This window comes from Pseudophryne corroboree, chromosome 5, assembly GCF_028390025.1.
Source record: "Pseudophryne corroboree isolate aPseCor3 chromosome 5, aPseCor3.hap2, whole genome shotgun sequence".
Taxonomy (NCBI): Eukaryota; Metazoa; Chordata; class Amphibia; order Anura; family Myobatrachidae; genus Pseudophryne; species Pseudophryne corroboree.
Genome location: NC_086448.1, coordinates 769,919,062 through 769,942,277, shown reverse-complemented (window position 1 = coordinate 769,942,277; position 23,216 = coordinate 769,919,062). Strand labels below are relative to the sequence as shown.

The 23,216-nt window shown below is 45.6% G+C and overlaps 1 protein-coding gene across 47 annotated transcripts in view; it reads right to left on the bottom strand.

Annotated features, from left to right (window-relative positions):
* Positions 1 to 23,216, bottom strand: part of RIMS2 (regulating synaptic membrane exocytosis 2) — a 995,106-nt gene that overhangs the window by 355,175 nt on the left and 616,715 nt on the right. For 25 of the 47 annotated variants that reach the window (XM_063924252.1, XM_063924259.1, XM_063924249.1 and 22 more), the window contains one exon: positions 5,415 to 5,623. In XM_063924252.1, the coding sequence (XP_063780322.1) occupies positions 5,415 to 5,623 (209 nt within the window). Of the gene's footprint in view, positions 1 to 5,414; positions 5,624 to 5,773; positions 5,839 to 23,216 lie in introns of all 47 variants that reach the window. The other 22 variants (XM_063924274.1, XM_063924276.1, XM_063924263.1 and 19 more) reach the window with 1 other exon arrangement.

Here is a 23,216-nt window from a genome sequence, read left to right as displayed (position 1 = left end):
TGGGTAATGTATAAGGAGGAGTCAAAGTTAAATCTTCTCTATGATTTTTAACACTGCAGAACAATCTTTTTTAATGAAAGTAGGAAAATTTCTGTTTGCAAATTAACTAAAACTTATGAAATAAAGCTGGAGCACTAAGACTATGGGAGGACTTCAATTGTCCACAAAATCCCATTTTCGCGATATAAAAACTGGGCTTTTATCACAAATCCCAAAAAAACACTATTCAATTGTCCGCGAAAAATTACCGGCGACAATTCTCCATAGGTTTAACGCAAATTTCATCTCACTACCTCCTGAGCAGGAGAAAAGTTGTGGGAAATCCCTATTTTAAGGCAAAAATGTTGGGATACCCCCCTTAGTGACTAATAAGGTACTTGGAAGTTTTCAATTATTTTTAATTGGCCAATAATTACGTAATTTTTAGGGTGAAAAAGTACAAAATGATGGAAATTGGGGTACAAAGTATGGGACAGGTATACTGGGGTGCTTTAGGAGTGGGACAGGTGTTTTTAGGCTCGTATGTTTGAGAAAACTGGGTATTTTTGAAAGTTTTTATTTACAGTGGCTTAAATTGACCCAAATATACTAATAGCCATTTTTATGTACCCCTACTTTGATTTGAGCACTTATTTTGTGGAAAAACACTTGCTTTTCATAATTTTTTTGCTTTTTTTTTTTTTTTTATTGCGCAAATCCTGTTTTCCCACATTTGCAATTGGATAAGCCGAAAAACGGGAGCGCACCTATTAGCGAAACGCTGTTTTCATGGCACTTTTCGTGATATACATAAAACGTTAATCAGCCATAAATTACTGCATTTTTGCAGACAATTTAATTCCCCCCAATAACTTAAAGCAGAATATAAAATAGAATAATCGTAGTGGCAAAAAAAAAGTGGTAATATATGAAAACAACGTTATCTGTTTATATTATGTTTCCTCTTTTCTCCTGTCTTATACATAACCCCTGCAGGGCAGAATCTGTATGAAACCACTGCTTACCCCACACAGTGCGATGACATGTCGTAAATCCTAGTTGGAAAATTTGCATGCATTACAATTAAACATGTGTCTGTCATACTTTGCATTCAAAATCAGATAAATGACGCAATACACTTCTTTAATTGACTCTCAAAAAGATGATTTGTAGAACATGTCAAAACATATGCAGATGAAGAGCTTTGATTACACAAAATATTGCAACAGCCAACCTTATTTATAAAGCTAAGGCTGGCATTGGTATATGGAGCTCCTATTCTCGGTATATTCTCGGGGATAATTCCTACCACATGTTGGGTCAAGTGTGACCACAATCTATTCTCTGGTCCAGCATGGTAATGGGTGGCAATGCCCTTCTCCTCCACAACAGCCACTACCAACCCTTGCGCCAAATCAATATGTGTTCATAACTTGATCAGGCAGCTGAGAACTTTGGTCGTCTTTTGCTTGGCCAATAAATGGAATAGCAGAAACAAAAGTCATAATGGAATAGCAGCGATCAGAGGTAAGATAATGGAATAGAGAGACAAGAGGCAGGATAATGGTATAGCAGAGAAAGCCAGAGCCCACATAATGGAATAGCGGGGAAAGCCAGGGCCAATGTAATGGAATTGAATATGTTAGTGACTATCTAACAGAACGGATCATCAAAGGTGAAAGCCAACATAAAGGAATAGTAGCGACTATGACCAACGCACCATATGAAAGAGTGGAAGTGATGGTCATAACTGAACAGAAAAGATAGGATGTGTGAATGAACACAGTAGAATAGTGAAGATGTCAACATTAGTAAAATAACGACTAACAACAAACACAATCGACTAGTAGTTATTATAGGTGAGAGATGGTCCTGCGCAGTTAATAGCCACAATTGAGACGGCATATTGCAAGAATATTAGAAAGCCCTTATTGCAACTTAAAGTTACTATGAACTGATCATGTTGGAATTTACTATGTTTGGGTATCTTATTTCCCTATTAAAATGCTAAAAACTGAACATTAGTAATTAAGAACAGCAGCTCATATGCACATGACTGAAGCTGCCTCCAGCACTGGCCTGGAGAAAACATGCGGCCGGCAGATCAGGGTGAAAGCAGAAAGCGTAGGATGGAGTTGACAAGCCAGCTAAGCCTCAAAGCAGACAGCAAGGAACAAAGCAAAGCCTGGTAACAACATATCCAATAAATAAAAGCACAGAGAAAAATTCTGAATATTTAACAGGCATCTAAGTGGAACTAGTCCTGGGTGGAAATAGGAGTTCTAACTGAGGTGCAAATCACAATGGGTTACACACACGTGTATGGCTGAGACCACTAGCAGAGATGGTAAGAAGATGCCAGAAAGCTACTGATTGGATAAGGGCCTAACAGAACTTCCCCATCTTTAGGAAGGTAGAACGAGAAACTCTAGATGTCTTATTAGAGGAACCTCTCACCCAAAGTTTCCTGGGCAAATAAGCACAGGGATGAAAATGTCTAGTAAACATTTCAGATTACTGGCAAAGAACAGCTCCAGCACTGTCATCAGAGGCATCTGCCGTCACAATGACAGGATGCCATTATCAGGGTGACAAAAGCTGACCACAGATGGACTCCTGGTTGAGCTTTGGTAAGGTCTAGGTTGCTTTTGTATGCCAGTTCACTGGGTTAGTGTCATTTTTGGTTAAAGTGCTTAGGAATTTTACTTAGGTTGATACTGCAAATGCTTAAAAAATCATCTACAATAATTTCTGAAACAAAAATATCCCTCAATGGAGTTTAAAATCTTGGGTTAGTCACAATCCAAAATAGCCAAACCATACACTGTGTCCATATGTAAAATGGAGCCTCTGCAGTTTCAAGAATATAATTCTCCATTTAGTAGAGAAAGAATTTCTCTGAGCTTGGATAACACTAAATTAACATACTGTAGTACTGAAGTTATTGGAAAGAAGAAACTATCTGTTTATTTATTCGGTTAGATGACCACAAAGTGATCAATGAAATCCTGGAACCTTAAAAACAGCCAGGGCATTACATAAGAAAAGCCACCCCTCTCAGATCTACATGGGTATTTAGCTCCCCATATTTTAATAAGTTCATTAAAAAAGAAGATGAGAATAGTTATTCCGTACAGTCGTTTAACTCAGGCCTATGTAGCCATTAAAAGGAAGGACACTTCTATTTTTTTCATCCACAAAACTCAGCACGGACTGGAGAAGTGTGAATAAGCAGTCTACTAGAGACAATTTTCATGGGCTATTCTGAAAACATTGTGGTATGGATTGTCAGAGGTTCATGGGCAGGTTAGGTGGAGGCAGGTGTTCCTCATCTTCTCCCTCTGAAACTGATGGCTAACTGCATGGCACTCTTAGATTCTGAGATTGTGACTAACCTTGATGGCTAACTGTGTGGCACTCCAAGTATCTGATCCATGATTGGCAAAGTAGTGTAGAGTTATCCAATACTGAAACAGCAGCACAGTGACAAAACTTTGCAATATAAACCTCAGCAAATTTCCTCCCCTGACTCAGAGAGGCTAACGCACAGTTTGCGGTGGTGGATCTGACCTGATCATTGAACAGAAGTTCCAAAGACGCAAAAATAGAGGACAATTCAGCAGTCTGTGGATTCAGACTAAAAGACATAACAACCAATAAGATTCTAGCTACTATTTTATAGAAGGTACTAGATAAATGACAGGTAGAAGCAGATTGATTGCCTTGGCCAAATTCTCCATTTATCCTTTTTAGAAGGTTTTATACATCTACTCTTAAAACTCACAGTTGGAGGATCAACCTGCAGGAAGTCAAATACCACTTCCACATGTGGTTCCTCTGCATCAGACAATTGTGGCCTCAACCTAAAATACAGTTTGCAACTGTATTTAAAGTCATTAGAGGCTTGTTGATCGCCGGATAACATTATGCAGTGTTTACATCAACATTCAGGTAGCAAGGGTTATTGGTCAGGAAACAAAGCAAAGATTGGCAAGTGCCTCCATAAAAGAACAACAGTGCCCAAGTCAGAGTATAGACCATATAGCAGGCGTCCAAATGATGCCAGGCCTTTACTTATATAGTCACCAAATGTCATGAGGTTGACATTATATGGGGCTACAAGAAGAGGTACCCACCTACATGACTGAGAGAGCACCCAACTTCCAGAAGCCAGGGAGTCAATGACCAGCTTAGGACCTAACAGAAAATTAATCTTCCCTGTTATATCGGATACTGTTATTTGTAAGAAGCCATTCAAATGTTAACATATATAATTGTGAATTACATTATTAGTTGCTTGTATACAGCTGAGGAATGGTGGTCCTTGAGGGCATGCATAGGACTTCTACATACTGAGAAGTCCCCGGGAACATATTTACTCCTGGAAAGAAGTCTCCAATTAACATATATTAACAGAAAAAGCTAAACAGTTTTACTAGATTTGACACTGAAAAGATAGAACTACAGTATATGGCTTTTATGGAATGAGCATGTTCTTTATAATTTTTCTGTTCAGGAGGTTTTAAAGGTGAACCGACCTGGAACCTAGTTCTGCAAGTGACTTATAGTGAACCATTTGGAGGTAGAACATTACTTCCAGTGCGGATTTATAATTCAGAGGAAACATATTCTGTGTAATCACAGCTGCTCCATCAGCGCAACGCTTCACAAGTTCATGTTCCATGCAGTTTTCACGCACAGAGAGCACAATGAGAAGACGATGAGTATCATGGCTACCACAGCACTAAAAGCAAAAGAAATAAACTTGGACGGTGAACAGCACAATACAACTCAAAACGACACAAAAACACTATGACCACAAATGAAAAGAACGGACATGACATGAAAGTGAAAGGGAAAAAAGAAAAACAACTTTTCTGTACAAACAGACCCAATTCTTGTAGATTTATTGTTATTATTTTTGTATTTATATTATTTATTTAGCTGTATTGATTAATGTGGGAATAAAGCTAAAAATCAGCCAATTCAACTGCATCCTTAATGGCGGCAATATAGTGAATGAAGAAGATATTGCATTCTGGAATATGCAGTGAGGTGAAAAGGAGATTCTTCTGTGCCTGGCCACTTTTCATTCTTGCCCTGCCAAAGGCGGCAATACAAGAATTTATTTTTGTTTTGTTTTTTTTTGTAAGTTTTTTGTTTTGTTTTTCTTTTCTGCACCTTAAGAAATACTACAGTTTCTAGAAAACAGATCGGAGCTCATTCAAAGACGGCAGATGCAGCTCTCAGCTGCCGAACAGGGCCAAAAATGTGCAGAGTGGCTCTTCGTTGGCAGGCCGCCGCGACATTGAACTACAGTCTTCGAATAAGCCCCCTGTCTCGTTGTAAAAAAACTGTTTTAATTAAATGAGTGACAGAGAGCAAACGAAGACCAAATGAGCAGATCAAAATGCAGGCTTCCACAACGTCAGTACCTTCTCACTATGGCTATGCTCCTCGTTTAGGGTGGTGCTACTACACGTGTCTACCCCAGAGTCTTTAATCTGAGGCTCAGACCATTCCAAGTCCTCTTCCAAAGAGTGGGCTCCAAAGCACACCATTTTCTTTTGTCTTTCAGACAAGGTGTTTGAATCCGACAAAACTGCCTGCTCACTAGTTTTTCTTTTTCCCCTTTGACTGTCCCCTACAAGTGTGGGATAAAAAAGGTATATATATATATATATATGTATAAATATATATATAAAATAAAGGAAAATAAAACATGCATAGGTATAAATAAAAACAAGGTGTGGATGATAAAGGAAACTGAATGTTAGGGCCCCACATGTCTCACCAAAGACATTGGGGAGGCCTCACTGCTGTGCCAAGATGTGTGCTCCAGCCAATACTCCATGTCACCTGTGAGGGTCAGACAGAGAAGAGAGTGCAGTAAAGAAAAGATGAGGAGAGAAGAGACACAGGCATAACATGGCAATTTCTTTCTTACGCTGTCCTATACTATCCCTAGAAGTTTGCACCAAATAATAATAATTTTTTGCCACAATACCCTCTGAGTAACCAGTCACTGAAATACAACATCGCATAAACAAACCAATGACTGACGAGTGCATAGTAAGAGCATTATAACATAATCATTGAGTTGACGAGCAAGGAACTGAGGTCTAAACCTATGTGAGTTTCCCACCCGGCATCTCCCGATCAACCACAGTTGACTCCAATCTGAAGACTACACTTACGAGAAAACCCTTGCACCATCATTTTTGAGAAGTCTGTCCTCTGTTATGTTGCTTACCTGATGCTTTGAAAGGTTATGTTAGACTGACACTCACATTAACACATATTTGCTGGGAGGAATAGACATCGATTCAGGGCTGTCTTAACAGATGTTTGGGACCTGGGCAAAGCAATGCACTGGGCCCTACCCACACATTCACAGCAATATATTAAAAAACAAAAAAGACTACTTGCCTCTTCTGTTGTCCGGTACTGTCTCTCCACATGTTTCCATACAGTGAATGTCTGTCAGCACTCTGATTGCTGGATAGCTCCAACAATCCACTAATCAGCAAGCTGACAGCCATTCACTGTCTGGCTGCAGGCTGGAAGGCAGCTAGAGAATGCAGCACTCTGATTGGTGGATAGCTCCAGCCAGCCATCAATCAGCATGCTGACATCCATTCACTGTCTGGCTGTAGGCAGGTAGAGAGCACTGCATGGCCACTCTTTTTGTGTTTAATTCACAATCTGAGCGACTGGGTAGCATTCTCTACCTACCTCTGCCTCCCAAGAAACTCCAGCTCAGACCCTGCCCATCCCTGCTTGAGGGCCCCTAGAATCGTGGGGCCCTGTGCATTTGCCCAAGTAAGCCTATACGTTAAGATGGCCCTGTATCGATTTGCCGACAAAAACAATACATTGCACAAACAGTGGGAAACGTGAATCAGTAAAAGTCAGGTTTAGGAGCTTGGGCTTAGAGGTCTTCTTGAACAGGTGCTCGTAACACACAGTCTATAGACCATAGTTGACAGGCATACTCTTGACCCCGGTAGCATCATCTGCTGGGCTTGTGCTTCTGATAAAACGATCCGGAGCTTCAGCTCTGCTAGTTACTGTAGGTACAGACATGAACATCACCTGCATGGCAATGCCTGTCATGATCCTACAACCGGCACCGTCACCAAAGCTGGATAACGATCTACTTCACAGCATGCAGGCAACATTAAAACTTCAATAATGGCAATTTCATAAACAATCACTAGGCACATTATATATAAGCATATGAATGTTACTACTGCAATGCAGTACTTCATAAACACCATTCTCAAGTTCTCCAAATGTTGGTGAGAATGTAACTGAAGTTATTTTTAGGCAAATATTATTATTATTCTTATTCTTATTATTCTTATTATTATGTATTTATCTGAAATCTTAAGCTTGCATACAGAGAAAATCCATTGTGATATCATGTTCCCTAAATAAAGGTAGCAGCTACTATTGTATTGTGTAAATATGGGTAATGTTCACACTATCTGGCAGCCCATGAGCGTAATTCTTTTTTAAAGACCCTCAGCCTCCGATAGAACCTCCACAGATAGTCTAAATTGTAATGTTGAAAGAAACACGGGGATTCAGTATGGTATAGAAGGTGAAGATAATGGTTATAAAGTGAACAATGAAGCGGAGTGGTTAAAGCAATACTGGTTGCTAGAGGTAGTACAGTGCATTGACAGGCCCCATAGCAAACCTCGGGGGCCTGGACAGGGGCGTCACTGCCCCTTATGACACCTGCTGCGGTCGCTCGTAAAACAGGGGCGTGGCCTCACAGGGCATGGTTTAGCAGGAGGGGCAGGGCCTCGCGGCCCAAACCCTAATTTTTTGGCATTCCAGGGGTTTGGGAGATGCGGGTTGGCCCCGGGGAGTGCTAAGGCTGCAGTGTCGGCTCCTATAAGGTGACAGGAGCCAGGTGCTGCACGTAATGTTAAAGTGCAGTGCATGGCTAATGTCACTGAGCAGGAGCCAGCATTTTGGTGTCACCTCTTAGCGGGTGACACCCGGGTGCGACCCGCACCCCCGTTTATGAAGCCTAAGGGGCTCGGAGATGCTGGTATAACCTCCTGGGGCCTCCACTCTGTCCAGAAAACAGCAGTTAAGAGACTTGTTCTGAGCATAGGCATCCAGCATATGTGCCCGCTGAGCATGTGCCTTGTCAGAAGAAAACTCTGCTCTTCAGGGGCCTGGGTAGGAAGCCCTGTAGCATCTACACCCTATGCAGTTCTAGCACTGTGGGTAGTGTTACCTACATGGGTGGTGTAAAGGGCTAGAGAGGGGTGCACTTTAATAGTCAAAAGAAAAAAGAAAACTTTGCCATTATTTCCATTAGATGCATAGGGGTATATGCAATTGCGGTCGAATGCAGCCTGGAATTCGACCGTTTTTACATTCCACACAATTCGACAGTCACATACCCTCCCGCCGGGACCCGAATTCGACATATTCAATAAAAAACGGATTCGACAGTCCCGCTGTCGAAAAACAGACCAATGGACGGATATGTGCGTCCTGGATTCGACTTTTTTGGACGGCACAAAAATGATTAAAAAACCCAGAAAAAAATTGCGTGGGGTCCCCCCTCCTAAGCATAACCAGCCTCGGGCTCTTTGAGCCGGTCCTGGTTGTAAAAATACGGAGGGAAAATTGACAGGTGATCCCCCGTATTTTCACAACCAGCACCGGGCTCTGCTTCTGGTCCTGGCGCCAAAAATACGGGGGACAAAAAGCGTAGGGGTCCCCAGGATTTTTAACACCAGCACCGGACTCCACTAGTCAGAGAGATAATGCCACAGCCGGGGGACACTTTTATATCGGTCCCTGCGGCCGTGGCATTAAATCACTAACTAGTCACCCCTGGCCGGGGTATCCTGGAGGAGTGGGGACCCCTTAAATCAAGGGGTCCCCCCTCCAGCCACCGAAGGGCCAGGGGTGAAGCCAGAGGCTGTCCCCCCCATCCAAGGGCTGCGGATGGGGGGCTGATAGCCAAGTGACAAAATAAAGAGTATTGTTTTTTGTAGCAGAACTACAAGTCCCAGCAAGCCTCCCCCGCAAGCTGGTACTTGGAGAACCACAAGTACCAGCATGCAGGGGGGGGGGGGCCCGCTGGTACCTGTTCTACTACAAAAAAAATACCCAAATAAAAACAGTACACAGACACCGTGAAAGTAAAACTTTATTACATACATGCCGACACACACATACTTACCTATGTTGACACGAGGTTCGGTCCACTTCTCCAAGTAGAATCCACGGTGTAAGGAGAAATATGGATGGGGTGCGCTGTCAGTAGCAGCTGGTGTAGGGGGTGGTAATCCCCAATAAAGTCACAAAACAGAAAAGAAAAAACACCTGCGCTATGTTGTACCAATGGGTTATTCCCTCTAATCTCTCATAAAATCAAGATAACATAATTAGATACAAATCAAAAAGGACGGTAGGTTTTATATTGAATTAATATAACAATTTATTAAAATATTTATTTAAATATTTATTTAAAAACATAGAATTTGTGACATCTGTATTTGACTAAAATAGACTCAATTCATAAGTCATCAGCTTAAAACGTTCAGTTCATGGGTCAACGACAATCACTTATCCCCTAGGAGAATTTAAATAGTACCCCAGGCTAGGATTCTCTCCAAATTATGGTCCACAGTATAGATGTTTGGTGAGTGACAGCTTTTGAAAGTCCCTCTTTTAAGCACAATGTGCAAGCTTTTTCATGCAGGTAGGGATTTATTTCTCAATCTCACCATAGCAGGTTGGGTCCAAAGTGGAGAGACCAATTCGTGCCGTCCGGGTCAATCAAAGGTAGAAATTTCTCCAATTTAGCAGGGGATAAGTAGTGAAATCTGTCCAGCAATATCGTCTCTACGCGTTTCGCTGATGTTAGCTATCAGCTTCCTGAGGAAGCTGATAGCTAACATCAGCGAAACGCGTAGAGACGATATTGCTGGACAGATTTCACTACTTATCCCCTGCTAAATTGGAGAAATTTCTACCTTTGATTGACCCGGACGGCACGAATTGGTCTCTCCACTTTGGACCCAACCTGCTATGGTGAGATTGAGAAATAAATCCCTACCTGCATGAAAAAGCTTGCACATTGTGCTTAAAAGAGGGACTTTCAAAAGCTGTCACTCACCAAACATCTATACTGTGGACCATAATTTGGAGAGAATCCTAGCCTGGGGTACTATTTAAATTCTCCTAGGGGATAAGTGATTGTCGTTGACCCATGAACTGAACGTTTTAAGCTGATGACTTATGAATTGAGTCTATTTTAGTCAAATACAGATGTCACAAATTCTATGTTTTTAAATAAATATTTAAATAAATATTTTAATAAATTGTTATATTAATTCAATATAAAACCTACCGTCCTTTTTGATTTGTATCTAATTATGTTATCTTGATTTTATGAGAGATTAGAGGGAATAACCCATTGGTACAACATAGCGCAGGTGTTTTTTCTTTTCAGAATCCACGGTGTACCTGAAAATAAAATTATACTCACCAAAATCCAGTGTAGATGTGTCCTCTTCTGTTTTGTAATCCACGTACTTGGCAAAAAAACAAACCGCATTTACCCGGACCACGCACTGAAAGGGGTCCCATGTTTACACATGGGACCCCTTTCCCCGAATGCCGGGACCCCCTGTGACTCCTGTCACAGAGGGTCCCATCAGCCAATCAGGGAGCGCCACGTCGTGGCACTCTTTTGATTGCCAGTGCGCGTCTGAGCTGTCAGACGGTACATCGCACAGCCGCTCCATTATTTTCAATGGTGGGAACTTTGCGGTCAGCGGTGAGGTTACTCGCGGTGCTGGTTGTGAAAAATAAGATTTTACTTACCGGTAAATCTATTTCTCGTAGTCGCAGAGGATGCTGGGGACTCCGTAAGGACCATGGGGAGAGACGGGCTCCGCAGGAGACATGGGCACTTTAAGAAAGAATTTAGTTCCTGGTGTGCACTGGCTCCTCCCTCTCTGCCCCTCCTCCAGACCTCAGTTAGAGAACTGTGCCCAGAGGAGATGGACAGTACGAGGAAAGGATTTTTGTTAATCCAAGGGCAAGATTCATACCAGCCACACCAATCACACCGTATAACTTGTGATAACAATCCAGTAAACAGTATGACAATAACATAGCATCAGTTCACGCCCGATGCAACAATAACGTAACCCTTATTGAAGCAATAACTATATACAAGTATTGCAGAAGAAGTCCGCACTTGGGACGGGCGTCCAGCATCCCCTACGGACTACGAGAAATAGATTAACCGGTAAGTAAAATCTTATTTTCTCTAACGTCCTAGAGGATGCTGGGGACTCCGTAAGGACCATGGGAATTATACCAAAGCTCCCAAACGGGCGGGAGAGTGCGGATGACTCTGCAGCACCGATTGAGCAAACATGAGGTCCTAATCAGCCAGGGTATCAAACTTATAGAATTTTGCAAAGGTGTTTGTACCCGACCAAGTAGCAGCTCGACACAGCTGTAGTGCCGAGACCCCTCCGGCAGCCGCCTAAGAAGAGCCCACTTTCCTAGTGGAATGGGCCTTGACCGATTTTGGTAACGGCAAACCAGCCGTAGAATGCGCTTGCTGAATCGTGTTACAGATCCAGCGAGCAAGAGTCTGCTTTGAAGCAGGGCCGCCAAGCTTGTTGGCTGCATACAGAACAAATAGTGCTTCTGTTTTTTGGACTCTAGCCGTCCTGGCTACATAAATCTTCAAAGCCCTGACCACATCAAGGGACTCGGAATCCTCTAAGTCCCGTGTAGCCACAGGCACCACCATAGGTTGGTTCATATGAAAGGATGAAACCACTTTTGGCAGGAACTGAGGACGTGTCCGCAATTCCGCTCTATCCATATGGAAAACCAGATAGGGGCTTTTATGTGATAAAGCCGCTAATTCCGACACTCGCCTAGCCGAAGCTAGGGCTAATAACATGACCACCTTCCAAGTGAGATATTTCAACTACACCGTTTTCAGTGGTTCAAACCAGTGTGATTTTAGGAAGTCCAAGACCACATTAAGGTCCCAAGGCGCCACCGGAGGCACAAACGGAGGCTGAATATGCAGCACTCCCTTAACAAAAGTCTGAACTTCTGGGAGAGAAGCCAATTCTTTTTGAAAGAAAATAGATAGGGCCGAAATCTGGACCTTAATGGAGCCTAATTTAAGGCCCAAATCCACTCCAGTTTGTAGGAAGTGAAGGAAACGGCCCAGATGGAATTCTTCCGTAGGAGCATCCCTGGCCTCACACCAAGAAACATATCTTCGCCATATACGGTGATAATGTTTTGCTGTTACTTCCTTCCTAGCCTTTATCAGCGTAGGGATAACCTCAACCGGAATACCTTTTTCCGCTAGGATCCGGCGTTCAACCGCCATGCCGTCAAACGCAGCCGCGGTAAGTCTTGGAACAGACAGGGTCCCTGTTGCAACAGGTCCTGCCTTAGAGGAAGAGGCCACGGATCTTCCGTGAGCATTTCCTGCAGATCTGGATACCAGGTCCGTCGTGGCCAATCTGGAACAACGAGGATTGTTCTCACTCCTTTTCTTCTTACTATTCTCAACACCTTGGGCATGAGAGGAAGAGGAGGAAATATAATAGACGGACCGGAACACCCACGGTGTCACAAGGGCATCTACCGCTACTGCCTGAGGGTCTCTGGACCTGGCGCAATACCTCTGTAGCTTTTTGTTGAGGCGGGACGCCATCATGTCTATCTGTGGCAGTTCCCACCAACTCACAATCTGGGCGAAGACTTCTGGATGAAGTCCCCACTCTCCCGGGTGTAGGTCGTGTCTGCTGAGGAAGTCTGCTTCCCAGTTGTCCACTCCCGGAATGAACACTGCTGACAGTGCGCTTACATGATTCTCCGCCCAGCGAAGAATCCTGGTAGCTTCCGCCATTGCCGCTCTGCTCCTTGTGCCGCCTTGGCGGTTTACATAAGCCACTGCGGTGATGTTGTCTGACTGGATCAGAACTGGTTGGTCGTAGGGCGTTGTATATGGCCCTTAGTTCCAGGATATTGATGTGCAGACAAGTCTCTTGACTTGACCAAAAGACTCTGGAAATTTCTTCCCTGTGTGACTGCTCCCCAACCTCGGAGGCTTGCGTCCGTGGTCACCAGGATCCAATCCTGAATGCCGAATCTGCGGCCCTCAAGAAGGTGAGCACTCTGCAGCCACCACAGGAGCGACACCCTGGCCCTGGGGGACAGGGTGATCAACCGATGCATCTGTACATGTGATCCGGACCACTTGTCCAAAAGATCCCATTGGAAAGTCCTCGCATGGAACCTGCCAAAGGGAATGGCCTCGTATGAGGCCACCATCTTTCCCAGGACTCGAGTGCAATGATGCACGGATACCTGTCTTGATTTCAAAAGGTTCCTGACCAGAGTCATAAGTTCGTGGGCTTTTTCTATCGGAAGATAAACCCTTTTCTGGGTCGTGTCCAGAATCATGCCCAAGAAAGGCAGACGAGTCGTAGGAACCAACTGCGACTTTGGGATATTGAGAATCCAGCCGTGTTGTTGTAACACTTTCAGTGAAAGAGATACGCTGTTCAGCAACTGCTCTCTTGATCTCGCTTTTATGAGGAGATCGTCCAAGTACGGGATAATTGTGACACCCTGCTTGCGCAGGAGTACCATCATTTCCGTCATTACCTTGGTGAAAATCCTCGGAGCCGTTGAGAGACCAAACGGCAACGTCTGAATTTGGTAATGACTGTCCTGTACCGCAAATCTTAGGCACGCCTGATGAGGTGGATAAATGGGGACATGAAGGTACGCATCCTTTATGTCCAGTGACACCATAAAATCCCCCCCATCCAGGCTGGCGATGACCGCTCTGAGCGATTCCATCTTGAACTTGAACCTCTTCAAGTATAGGTTCAGAGATTTTAAATTCAATATGGGTCTGACCGAACCGTCCGGTTTCGGAACCACAAACATGGTCGAATAATAACCCCTTCCCTGTTGAAGGAGGGGAACCTCGACCACCACCTGCTGAAGATACAATTTTTGTATTGCATTTAACACTATCTCCCTCTCTAAGGGGGAAGACGGTAGGGCCGATTTGAAAAACCGGCGAGGAGGCACCTCTACGAATTCCAGCTTGTAACCCTGAGAAACAATTTCTATTGCCCAGGGATTCACCTGGGAGTGAACCCACATGTGGCTGAAATTCCGAAGACGCGCCCCCACTGCCCCCACTCTGCCAGTGGAGCCCCAGCGTCATGCGGTGGATTTTGCAGAGGCCGGGGAGGACTTCTGTTCCTGGGAACTAGCTGTATTGTGCAGCTTCTTTCCTCTGCCCCTCCCTCTGGCAAGAAAGGACGCACCTCAGACTTTCTAGTTTCTTTGTGAACGAAAGGACTGCATTTGATAATGCGGTGCTCTCTTAGGCTGTGAGGGAACATAAGGCAAAAAATTTGACTTTCCAGCCGTAGCTGTGTAGACCAGGTCCGAGAGACCTTCACCGAACAATTCCTCACCCCTGTAAGGTAAAACCTCCATATGTCGTTTAGAGTCGGCATCACCTGTCCATTGCCGAGTCCACAGGACCCTTCTGGCAGAAATCGACATAGCGTTTATTCTAGAACCCAGCAGACTAATGTCTCTTTCTCTGACGTCCTAGTGGATGCTGGGACTCCGTAAGGACCATGGGGAATAGCGGCTCCGCAGGAGACAGGGCACAAAATAAAAGCTTAAGGATCAGGTGGTGTGCACTGGCTCCTCCCCCTATGACCCTCCTCCAAGCCTCAGTTAGATTTTTGTGCCCGGCCGAGAAGGGTGCAATCTAGGTGGCTCTCCTGAGCTGCTTAGAATAAAAGTTTAGTTTAGGTTTTTTTATTTTCAGTGAGTCCTGCTGGCAACAGGCTCACTGCATCGTGGGACTAAGGGGAGAAGAAACGGACTCACCTGAGTGCAGAGTGGATCGGGTTTCTTAGGCTACTGGACACTAGCTCCAGAGGGACGATCACAGGTTCAGCCTGGATGGGTCACCGGAGCCGCGCCGCCGTCCCCCTTACAGAGCCAGAAGAGACGAAGAGGTCCGGTGAAATCGGCGGCAGAAGACATCCTGTCTTCAGTCTAAGGTAGCGCACAGCACCGCAGCTGTGCGCCATTGCTCTCAGCACACTTCACACTCCGGTCACTGAGGGTGCAGGGCGCTGGGGGGGAGCGCCCTGAGACGCAATATAACAGTAATACCTTAGGTGGCAAAAAAGAATACATCACATATAGCTCCTGGGCTATATGGATGTATTTTAATCCCCTGCCATTTTTACACAAAAAAGCGGGAGATAAGGACGTCGTGAAGGGGCGGAGCCTATCTCCTCAGCACACAAGCGCCATTTTCCCTCACAGCTCCGCTGGAAGGACGGCTCCCTGACTCTCCCCTGCAGTCCTGCTTCAGAATCAGGGTAAAAAAGAGAAGGGGGGGCATTTTTGGCAGCAAATAACGATAATAACAGCAGCTATAAGGGAATAACACTTATATAAGGTTATCCCTGTATATATATATATAGCGCTGGGTGTGTGCTGGCAGACTCTCCCTCTGTCTCTCCAAAGGGCTAAGTGGGGTCCTGTCCTCTATCAGAGCATTCCCGGTGTGTGTGCTGTGTGTCGGTACGCGTGTGTCGACATGTATGAGGAGGAAAATTATGTGGAGGCGGAGCAGTTGCCTGTGTTGGTGATGTCACCCCCTAGGGAGTCGACACCTGACTGGATGATTGTATTTAAACAATTAAGTGATAATGTCAGCAATTTGCAAAAAACTGTTGACGACATGAGACAGCCGGCAAATCAATTAGTGCCTGTCCAGGCGTCTCAGACACCGTCAGGGGCGCTAAAACGCCCGTTACCTCAGTGGGTCGACACAGACCCTGACACAGATACTGAGTTTAGTGTCGACGGTGACGAGACAAACGTAATGTCCAGTAGGGCCACACGTTACATGATCACGGCAATGAAAGAGGCATTGAACCTTTCTGACACTACAAGTACCACAAAGAAGGGTATTATGTGGGGTGAGAAAAAACTACCAATAGTTTTTCCTGAGTCAGAAGAAATAAATGAGATGTGTGAAAAAGCGTGGGTTTCCCCCGATAAAAAACAGCTAATTTCTAAAAAATTATTAGCATTATAGCCTTTCCCGCCAGAGGTTAGGGCGCGTTGGGAAACACCCCCTAGGGTAGATAAGGCGCTCACACGTTTATCTAAACAAGTAGCGTTACCGTCTCCTGATACGGCCACCCTCAAAGAACCAGCTGATAGAAGGCTGGAAAATATCCTAAAAAGTATATACACACATACTGGTGTTATACTGCGACCAGCAATCGCCTCAGCCTGGATGTGCAGTGCTGGAGTCGCATGGTCGGATTCCCTGACTGAGAATATTGATACCCTGGATAGGGACAATATTTTGTTAACTATAGAACATTTAAAGGATGCATTACTATATATGCGTGATGCACAGAGGGATATTTGCACCCTGGCATCAAGAGTAAGTGCTATGTCCATCTCTGCCAGAAGAGCGTTATGGACGCGACAGTGGTCAGGGGATGCGGATTCCAAACGGCACATGGAAGTATTGCCGTATAAAGGGGAGGAGTTATTTGGGGCTGGTCTATCGGACCTGGTGGCCACGGCAACGGCTGGAAAATCCACCTTTTTACCCCAGGTCACTCCACATCAGCAGAAAAAGACACCGTCTTTTCAAACTCAGTCCTTTCGTTCCCATAAGTACAAGCGAGCAAAAGGCCACTCTTTTCTGCCCCGGGGCAGAGGAAGAGGGAAAAGACTGCACCATGTAGCCGCTTCCCAGGAGCAGAAGCCCTCCCCTGCTTCTGCCAAGTCTTCAGCATGACGCTGGGGCTTTACAAGCAGACTCAGATATGGTGGGGGCCCGTCTCAAGAATTTCAACGCGCAGTGGGCTCACTCGCAAGTGGATCCCTGGATTCTACAGGTAGTATCGCAGGGGTACAAACTGGAATTCGAGGCGTTTCCCCCTCGTCGGTTCCTGAAGTCTGCTTTACCAAAGTCCCCCTCCGACAGGGAGGCAGTTTTGGAAGCCATTCACAAGCTGTATTCCCAGCAGGTGATAATCAAGGTACCCCTCCTGCAACAAGGAAAGGGGTATTATTCCACGCTGTTTGTGGTACCGAAGCCGGACGGCTCGGTGAGACCAATTTTAAATCTGAAATCCTTGAACACTTACATAAAAAGGTTCAAATTCAAGATGGAGTCACTCAGAGCAGTGATAGCGAACCTGGAAGAAGGGGACTATATGGTGTCTCTGGACATCAAAGATGCTTATCTCCACGTCCCAATATACCCTTCTCACCAAGGGTACCTCAGGTTTGTAGTACAAAACTGTCATTATCAGTTTCAGACGCTGCCGTTTGGATTGTCCACGGCACCTCGGGTCTTTACCAAGGTAATGGCCGAAATTATGATTCTTCTACGAAGAAAAGGCATTTTAATTATCCCTTACTTGGACGATCTCCTGATAAGGGCAAGATCCAGGGAACAGTTAGAAGTCGGAGTAGCACTATCTCAGGTAGTGTTACGTCAGCACGGGTGGATTGTAAATATTCCAAAATCGCAGCTGATTCCAACGACACGTCTACTGTTCCTAGGAATGATTCTGGACACAGTCCAGAAGAAGGTGTTTCTCCCGGAGGAGAAGGCCAGGGAGTTATCCGAGCTAGTCAGGAACCTCCTAAAACCAGGCCAGGTCTCAGTGCATCAGTGCACGAGGGTCCTGGGGAAAATGGTGGCTTCTTACGAAGCGATTCCATTCGGAAGATTCCATGCAAGAACATTTCAGTGGGATCTACTGGACAAATGGTCCGGATCGCATCTGCAGATGCATCAGCGGATAACCCTGTCGCCAAGGACAAGGGTGTCTCTCCTGTGGTGGCTGCAGAGTGCTCATCTACTAGAGGGCCGCAGATTTGGCATTCAGGATTGGATCCTGGTAACCACGGATGCCAGCCTGAGAGGCTGGGGAGCAGTCACACAGGGAAGGAATTTCCAGGGCCTGTGGTCAAGCATGGAAACATCTCTTCATATAAACATTCTGGAACTAAGGGCCATTTACAATGCCCTAAGTCAAGCGAAACCTCTGCTTCAGGGTCAGGCGGTGTTGATCCAATCGGACAACATCACGTCAGTCGCCCACGTAAACAGACAGGGCGGCACGAGAAGCAGGAGGGCAATGGCAGAAGCTGCAAGGATTCTTCGCTGGGCGGAAAATCATGTGATAGCACTGTCAGCAGTATTCATTCCGGGAGTGGACAACTGGGAAGCAGACTTCCTCAGCAGACACGACCTTCACCCGGGAGAGTGGGGACTTCACCCAGAAGTCTTCCACCTGATTGTAAACCGTTGGGAAAAACCAAAGGTGGACATGATGGCGTCACGTCTAAACAAAAAACTGGACAGATATTGCGCCAGGTCAAGGGACCCTCAGGCAATAGCAGTGGACGCTCTGGTAACGCCGTGGGTGTACCAGTCAGTGTATGTGTTCCCTCCTCTGCCTCTCATACCAAAAGTACTGAGAATCATAAGAAGGAGAGGAGTAAGAACTATACTCGTGGTTCCGGATTGGCCAAGAAGGACTTGGTACCCGGAACTTCAAGAGATGCTCACGGACGAACCGTGGCCTCTACCTCTAAGAAAGGACCTGCTACTGCAGGGGCCTTGTCTGTTCCAAGACTTACCGCGGCTGCGTTTGACGGCATGGCGGTTGAACGCCGGATCCTGAGGGAAAAAGGCATTCCAGAAGAAGTCATCCCTACTCTGGTCAAAGCCAGGAAGGACGTAACCGCAAAACATTATCACCGCATTTGGCGTAAATATGTTGCGTGGTGTGAGGCCAAGAAGGCCCCTACAGAGGAATTTCAACTGGGTCGTTTCCTTCATTTCCTGCAAACAGGACTGTCTATGGGCCTAAAATTAGGGTCCATTAAGGTTCAAATTTCGGCCCTGTCGATTTTCTTCCAGAAAGAACTGGCTTCAGTACCTGAAGTTCAGACATTTGTAAAAGGGGTGCTGCACATACAGCCTCCTTTTGTGCCTCCAGTGGCACCTTGGGATCTCAACGTGGTGTTGAGTTTTCTAAAGTCACATTGGTTTGAACCACTTTCCACTGTGGACTTAAAATATCTCACATGGAAGGTGTCGATGCTGTTAGCCTTGGCTTCAGCCAGGCGTGTGTCAGAATTGGCGGCTTTATCATATAAAAGCCCTTACTTAATTTTTCATTCTGACAGGGCGGAATTGAGGACTCGTCCTCAATTTCTACCTAAGGTGGTTTCTGCATTTCACATGAACCAACCTATTGTGGTACCTGCGGCTACCAGGGACTTAGAGGACTCTAAGTTGCTTGACGTTGTCAGGGCCTTGAAAATATATGTTTCCAGGACGGCTGGAGTCAGAAAATCTGACTCGCTGTTTATCCTGTATGCACCCAACAAGCTGGGTGCTCCTGCTTCTAAGCAGACGATTGCTCGTTGGATTTGTAGTACAATTCAGCTTGCACATTCTGTGGCAGGATTGCCACAGCCAAAATCAGTAAAAGCCCATTCCACAAGGAAAGTGGGCTCATCTTGGGCGGCTGCCCGAGGGGTCTCGGCTTTACAACTTTGCCGAGCAGCTACTTGGTCAGGGGCAAACACGTTTGCTAAATTCTACAAATTTGATACCCTGGCTGAGGAGGACCTGGAGTTCTCTCATTCGGTGCTGCAGAGTCATCCGCACTCTCCCGCCCGTTTGGGAGCTTTGGTATAATCCCCATGGTCCTTACGGAGTCCCAGCATCCACTAGGATGTCAGAGAAAATAAGATTTTACTTACCGATAAATCTATTTCTCGTAGTCCGTAGTGGATGCTGGGCGCCCATCCCTAGTGCGGATTGTCTGCAATACTTGTATATAGTTATTGTTACAAAAATTCGGGTTATTATTGTTGTGAGCCATCTTTTCAGAGGCTCCTTTGCGTTTATCATACTGTTAACTGGGTTCAGATCACAAGTTGTACGGTGTGATTGGTGTGGCTGGTATGAGTCTTACCCGGGATTCAATATCCTTCCTTATTATGTACGCTCGTCCGGGCACAGTATCCTAACTGAGGCTTGGAGGAGGGTCATAGGGGGAGGAGCCAGTGCACACCACCTGATCCTTAAGCTTTTATTTTGTGCCCTGTCTCCTGCGGAGCCGCTATTCCCCATGGTCCTTACGGAGTCCCAGCATCCACTACGGACTACGAGAAATAGATTTATCGGTAAGTAAAATCTTATTTTGAGCATCTCTCATATAAAGGACAGCGTCTTTATTATGCCCCAGGGTCAATAAAACAGTATCCCTATCTAGGGTATCAAACTCCTCTGATAAGGTATCAGTCCATGCCGCTACTGCACTACAGACCCAGGCCGACGCGATTGCCGGTCTGAGCAAGGTACCTGAATGTGTATAAATGGACTTCAGGGTACCCTCCTGTTTGCGATCAGCAGCATCCTTGAGGGTAGCCGTATCCTGGGACGGCAGGGCTACCTTTTTGGATAAGCGTGTTAAAGCTTTGTCCACCCTAGGGGAGGATTCCCATCGTAACCTGTCCGTTGGCGGGAAAGGATACGCCATAAGACATAAGAATCCGTTTGGAAATCTGCAGTTTTTTATCTGGAGATTCCCAAGCTTTTTCACATAACTCATTCAGTTCGTGTGAGGGGGGAAAAGTTACCTCAGGTTTCTTTCCCTTATACATATAAACCCTTGTGTCAGGGACAGGGGTTTCCTCTGTGATGTGCAAAACTTCCTTAATTGCTATAATCATATATCGGAGTGATTTAGCCAACTTTGGCTGTAACTTTGATTCATCGTAATCGACACTGGAGTCAGAATCCATGTCGGTATCTGTGTCAACAATTTGGGATAGTGGGCGCTTATGAGACCCTGACGGTCCCTGCGACATAGGATCAGGCAAGGGTTGAGACCCTGCCTGACCCAATGCATCAGCCTTGTCTAATCTTTTATGCAAGGAATTTACATTATCATTTAAAACCTTCCACGTATCCATCCAATCAGGTGTCGGCACCATCGGCGGAGACACCACATTCATTTGCTCCCGCTCCTCTCCCACATAGCCTTCTACATCAGACATGTCGACACCAGCGAACCGACACACCACGCACACAGGGAATGTCCTTTCTGAAAACAGTTCCCCCCCGAGGCCCTTTGGAGAGACAGACAGAGAGTATGCCAGCACACACCCCAGCGCTATATAACCCAGGAATAACACAGTAACTTAATGTTAACCCAGTAGCTGCTGTTTATATACTTTTTTTGCGCCTAATTATGTGCCCCCCCTCTCTTTTCAACCCTCTTCTACCGTGTATCAGCAGGGGAGAGCCTGGGGAGCTTCCTCTCAGCGTGCTGTGGAGAAAAAATGGCACTGGTGAGTGCTGAGGAAGAAGCCCCGCCCCCACGGCGGCGGGCTTCTGTCCCGCTTAAATTTTATTTCTTTGGCGGGGGCTTCTACATATATACAGTGCCCAGCTGTATATATGTGTTCATTTGCCAGAATGAGGTCCCAAATGCTGCCCAGGGCGCCCCCCCCTGCGCCCTGCACCCTAACAGTGACAGGAGTATGTGTAGGTGTGTGGAGCAATGGCGCACAGCTGCAGTGCTGTGCGTTACCTCCAGTGAAGATCACAAAGTCTTCTGCCGCTGTGAAGTCTTCTTGCTTCTCATACTCACCCGGCTTCAGTCTTCCGGCTCTGCGAGGGGGACGGCGGCGCGGCTCTGGGACGGACGGCGAGGGTGAGATCCTGCGTACCAATCCCTCTGGAGCTAATAGTGTCCAGTAGCCTAAGAAGCAGGACCTAGCTTCAGAGAGTAGGGCTGCTTCTCTCCCCTCAGTCCCACGATGCAGGGAGTCTGTTGCCAGCAGAGCTCCCTGAAAATAAAAGACCTAACAAAAAAACTTTCTATCAGCAAACTCAGGAGAGCTCACTGAAAAGCACCCAGCTCCTCTGGGCACAGAATCAAACTGAGGTCTGGAGGAGGGGCAGAGAGGGAGGAGCCAATGCACACCAGGAACTAAATTCTTTCTTAAAGTGCCCATGTCTCCTGCGGAGCCCGTCTCTTCCCATGGTCCTTACGGAGTCCCCAGCATCCTCTCGGACGTTAGAGAAATACGGGGGATCCCCTGTCATCCCCCCCCCCCCCCCCGTATTTTTACAAACAGGACCGGCTCAATGAGCCCGAGGCTGGTTATGCTTAGGAGTGGGGACCCCACTCATTTTTTTCTTGATTTTAACCCATTCCCACCCCTTCCCACTGAAAACCATGGTCTGATCTCTCCATATTATTTTAGTCAGTTTAAAAAAAAATATTATTTTAAAAAATATATAAATAATACTTGTGTCTCCTAATAGACAAACCAAGTACATAATCCCTTCTAATATAAATAGATATGTTATTAGCAATAAAAAAAACATGTTTTTAAATTTTTTTATTAGATTCCGCCAGCAAAGTGAGGCGGAATGAAATTGACGAAATTACTGTCGAAAAGCACTGTTGTCGAATCGACATTCTTCAATTGAATATACTTTTGTCAAAAAGCCGCATTTTTACCATTGCAGACATGTCCAATTTGACAACTGTCGAATTTCAAAAAGTCGAATCTGAAACGTCCGTTTTTTTGTCGAAAAGTACTGTATTGCATTGTCGAATTTTTTTTTGTGTCGAAAATGCCCCGTTTTTCGACATTTGCGGCAATTCGACCGCAACTGCATATACCCCATAATCTCCATTCAGTTCTCCGCACTTGTCTTCTGCCCTGTGTGCCCAGTGCAAACGAATTTGCAGTGGCTGACTACGGAACGCCCAGTAATGGGTCATGACCCCCATTCCCTCCCACAAACGCTGACTACTTGTCACTCACTTAATAAATCCTATGTGCGTGCGTTACTGCTAACCAATTGCAGCACCTGCGCAGTGCTGTTGCGGCGTACACGTTTTGGCAAAAAAATAGCTCCACTGCGTTCGACATTGCGTGCACCACAAAAAGTGCAGTATGGTGGGATTAACCTTGGAAACCCTGTCCTTGTCCCGATTTAATGATGTTCTCTTTGTAAATTCAGCCGGTGACTCGGCGCAATTAACACTGAAATATTTGTTTAATGTTAACAAAAAAAA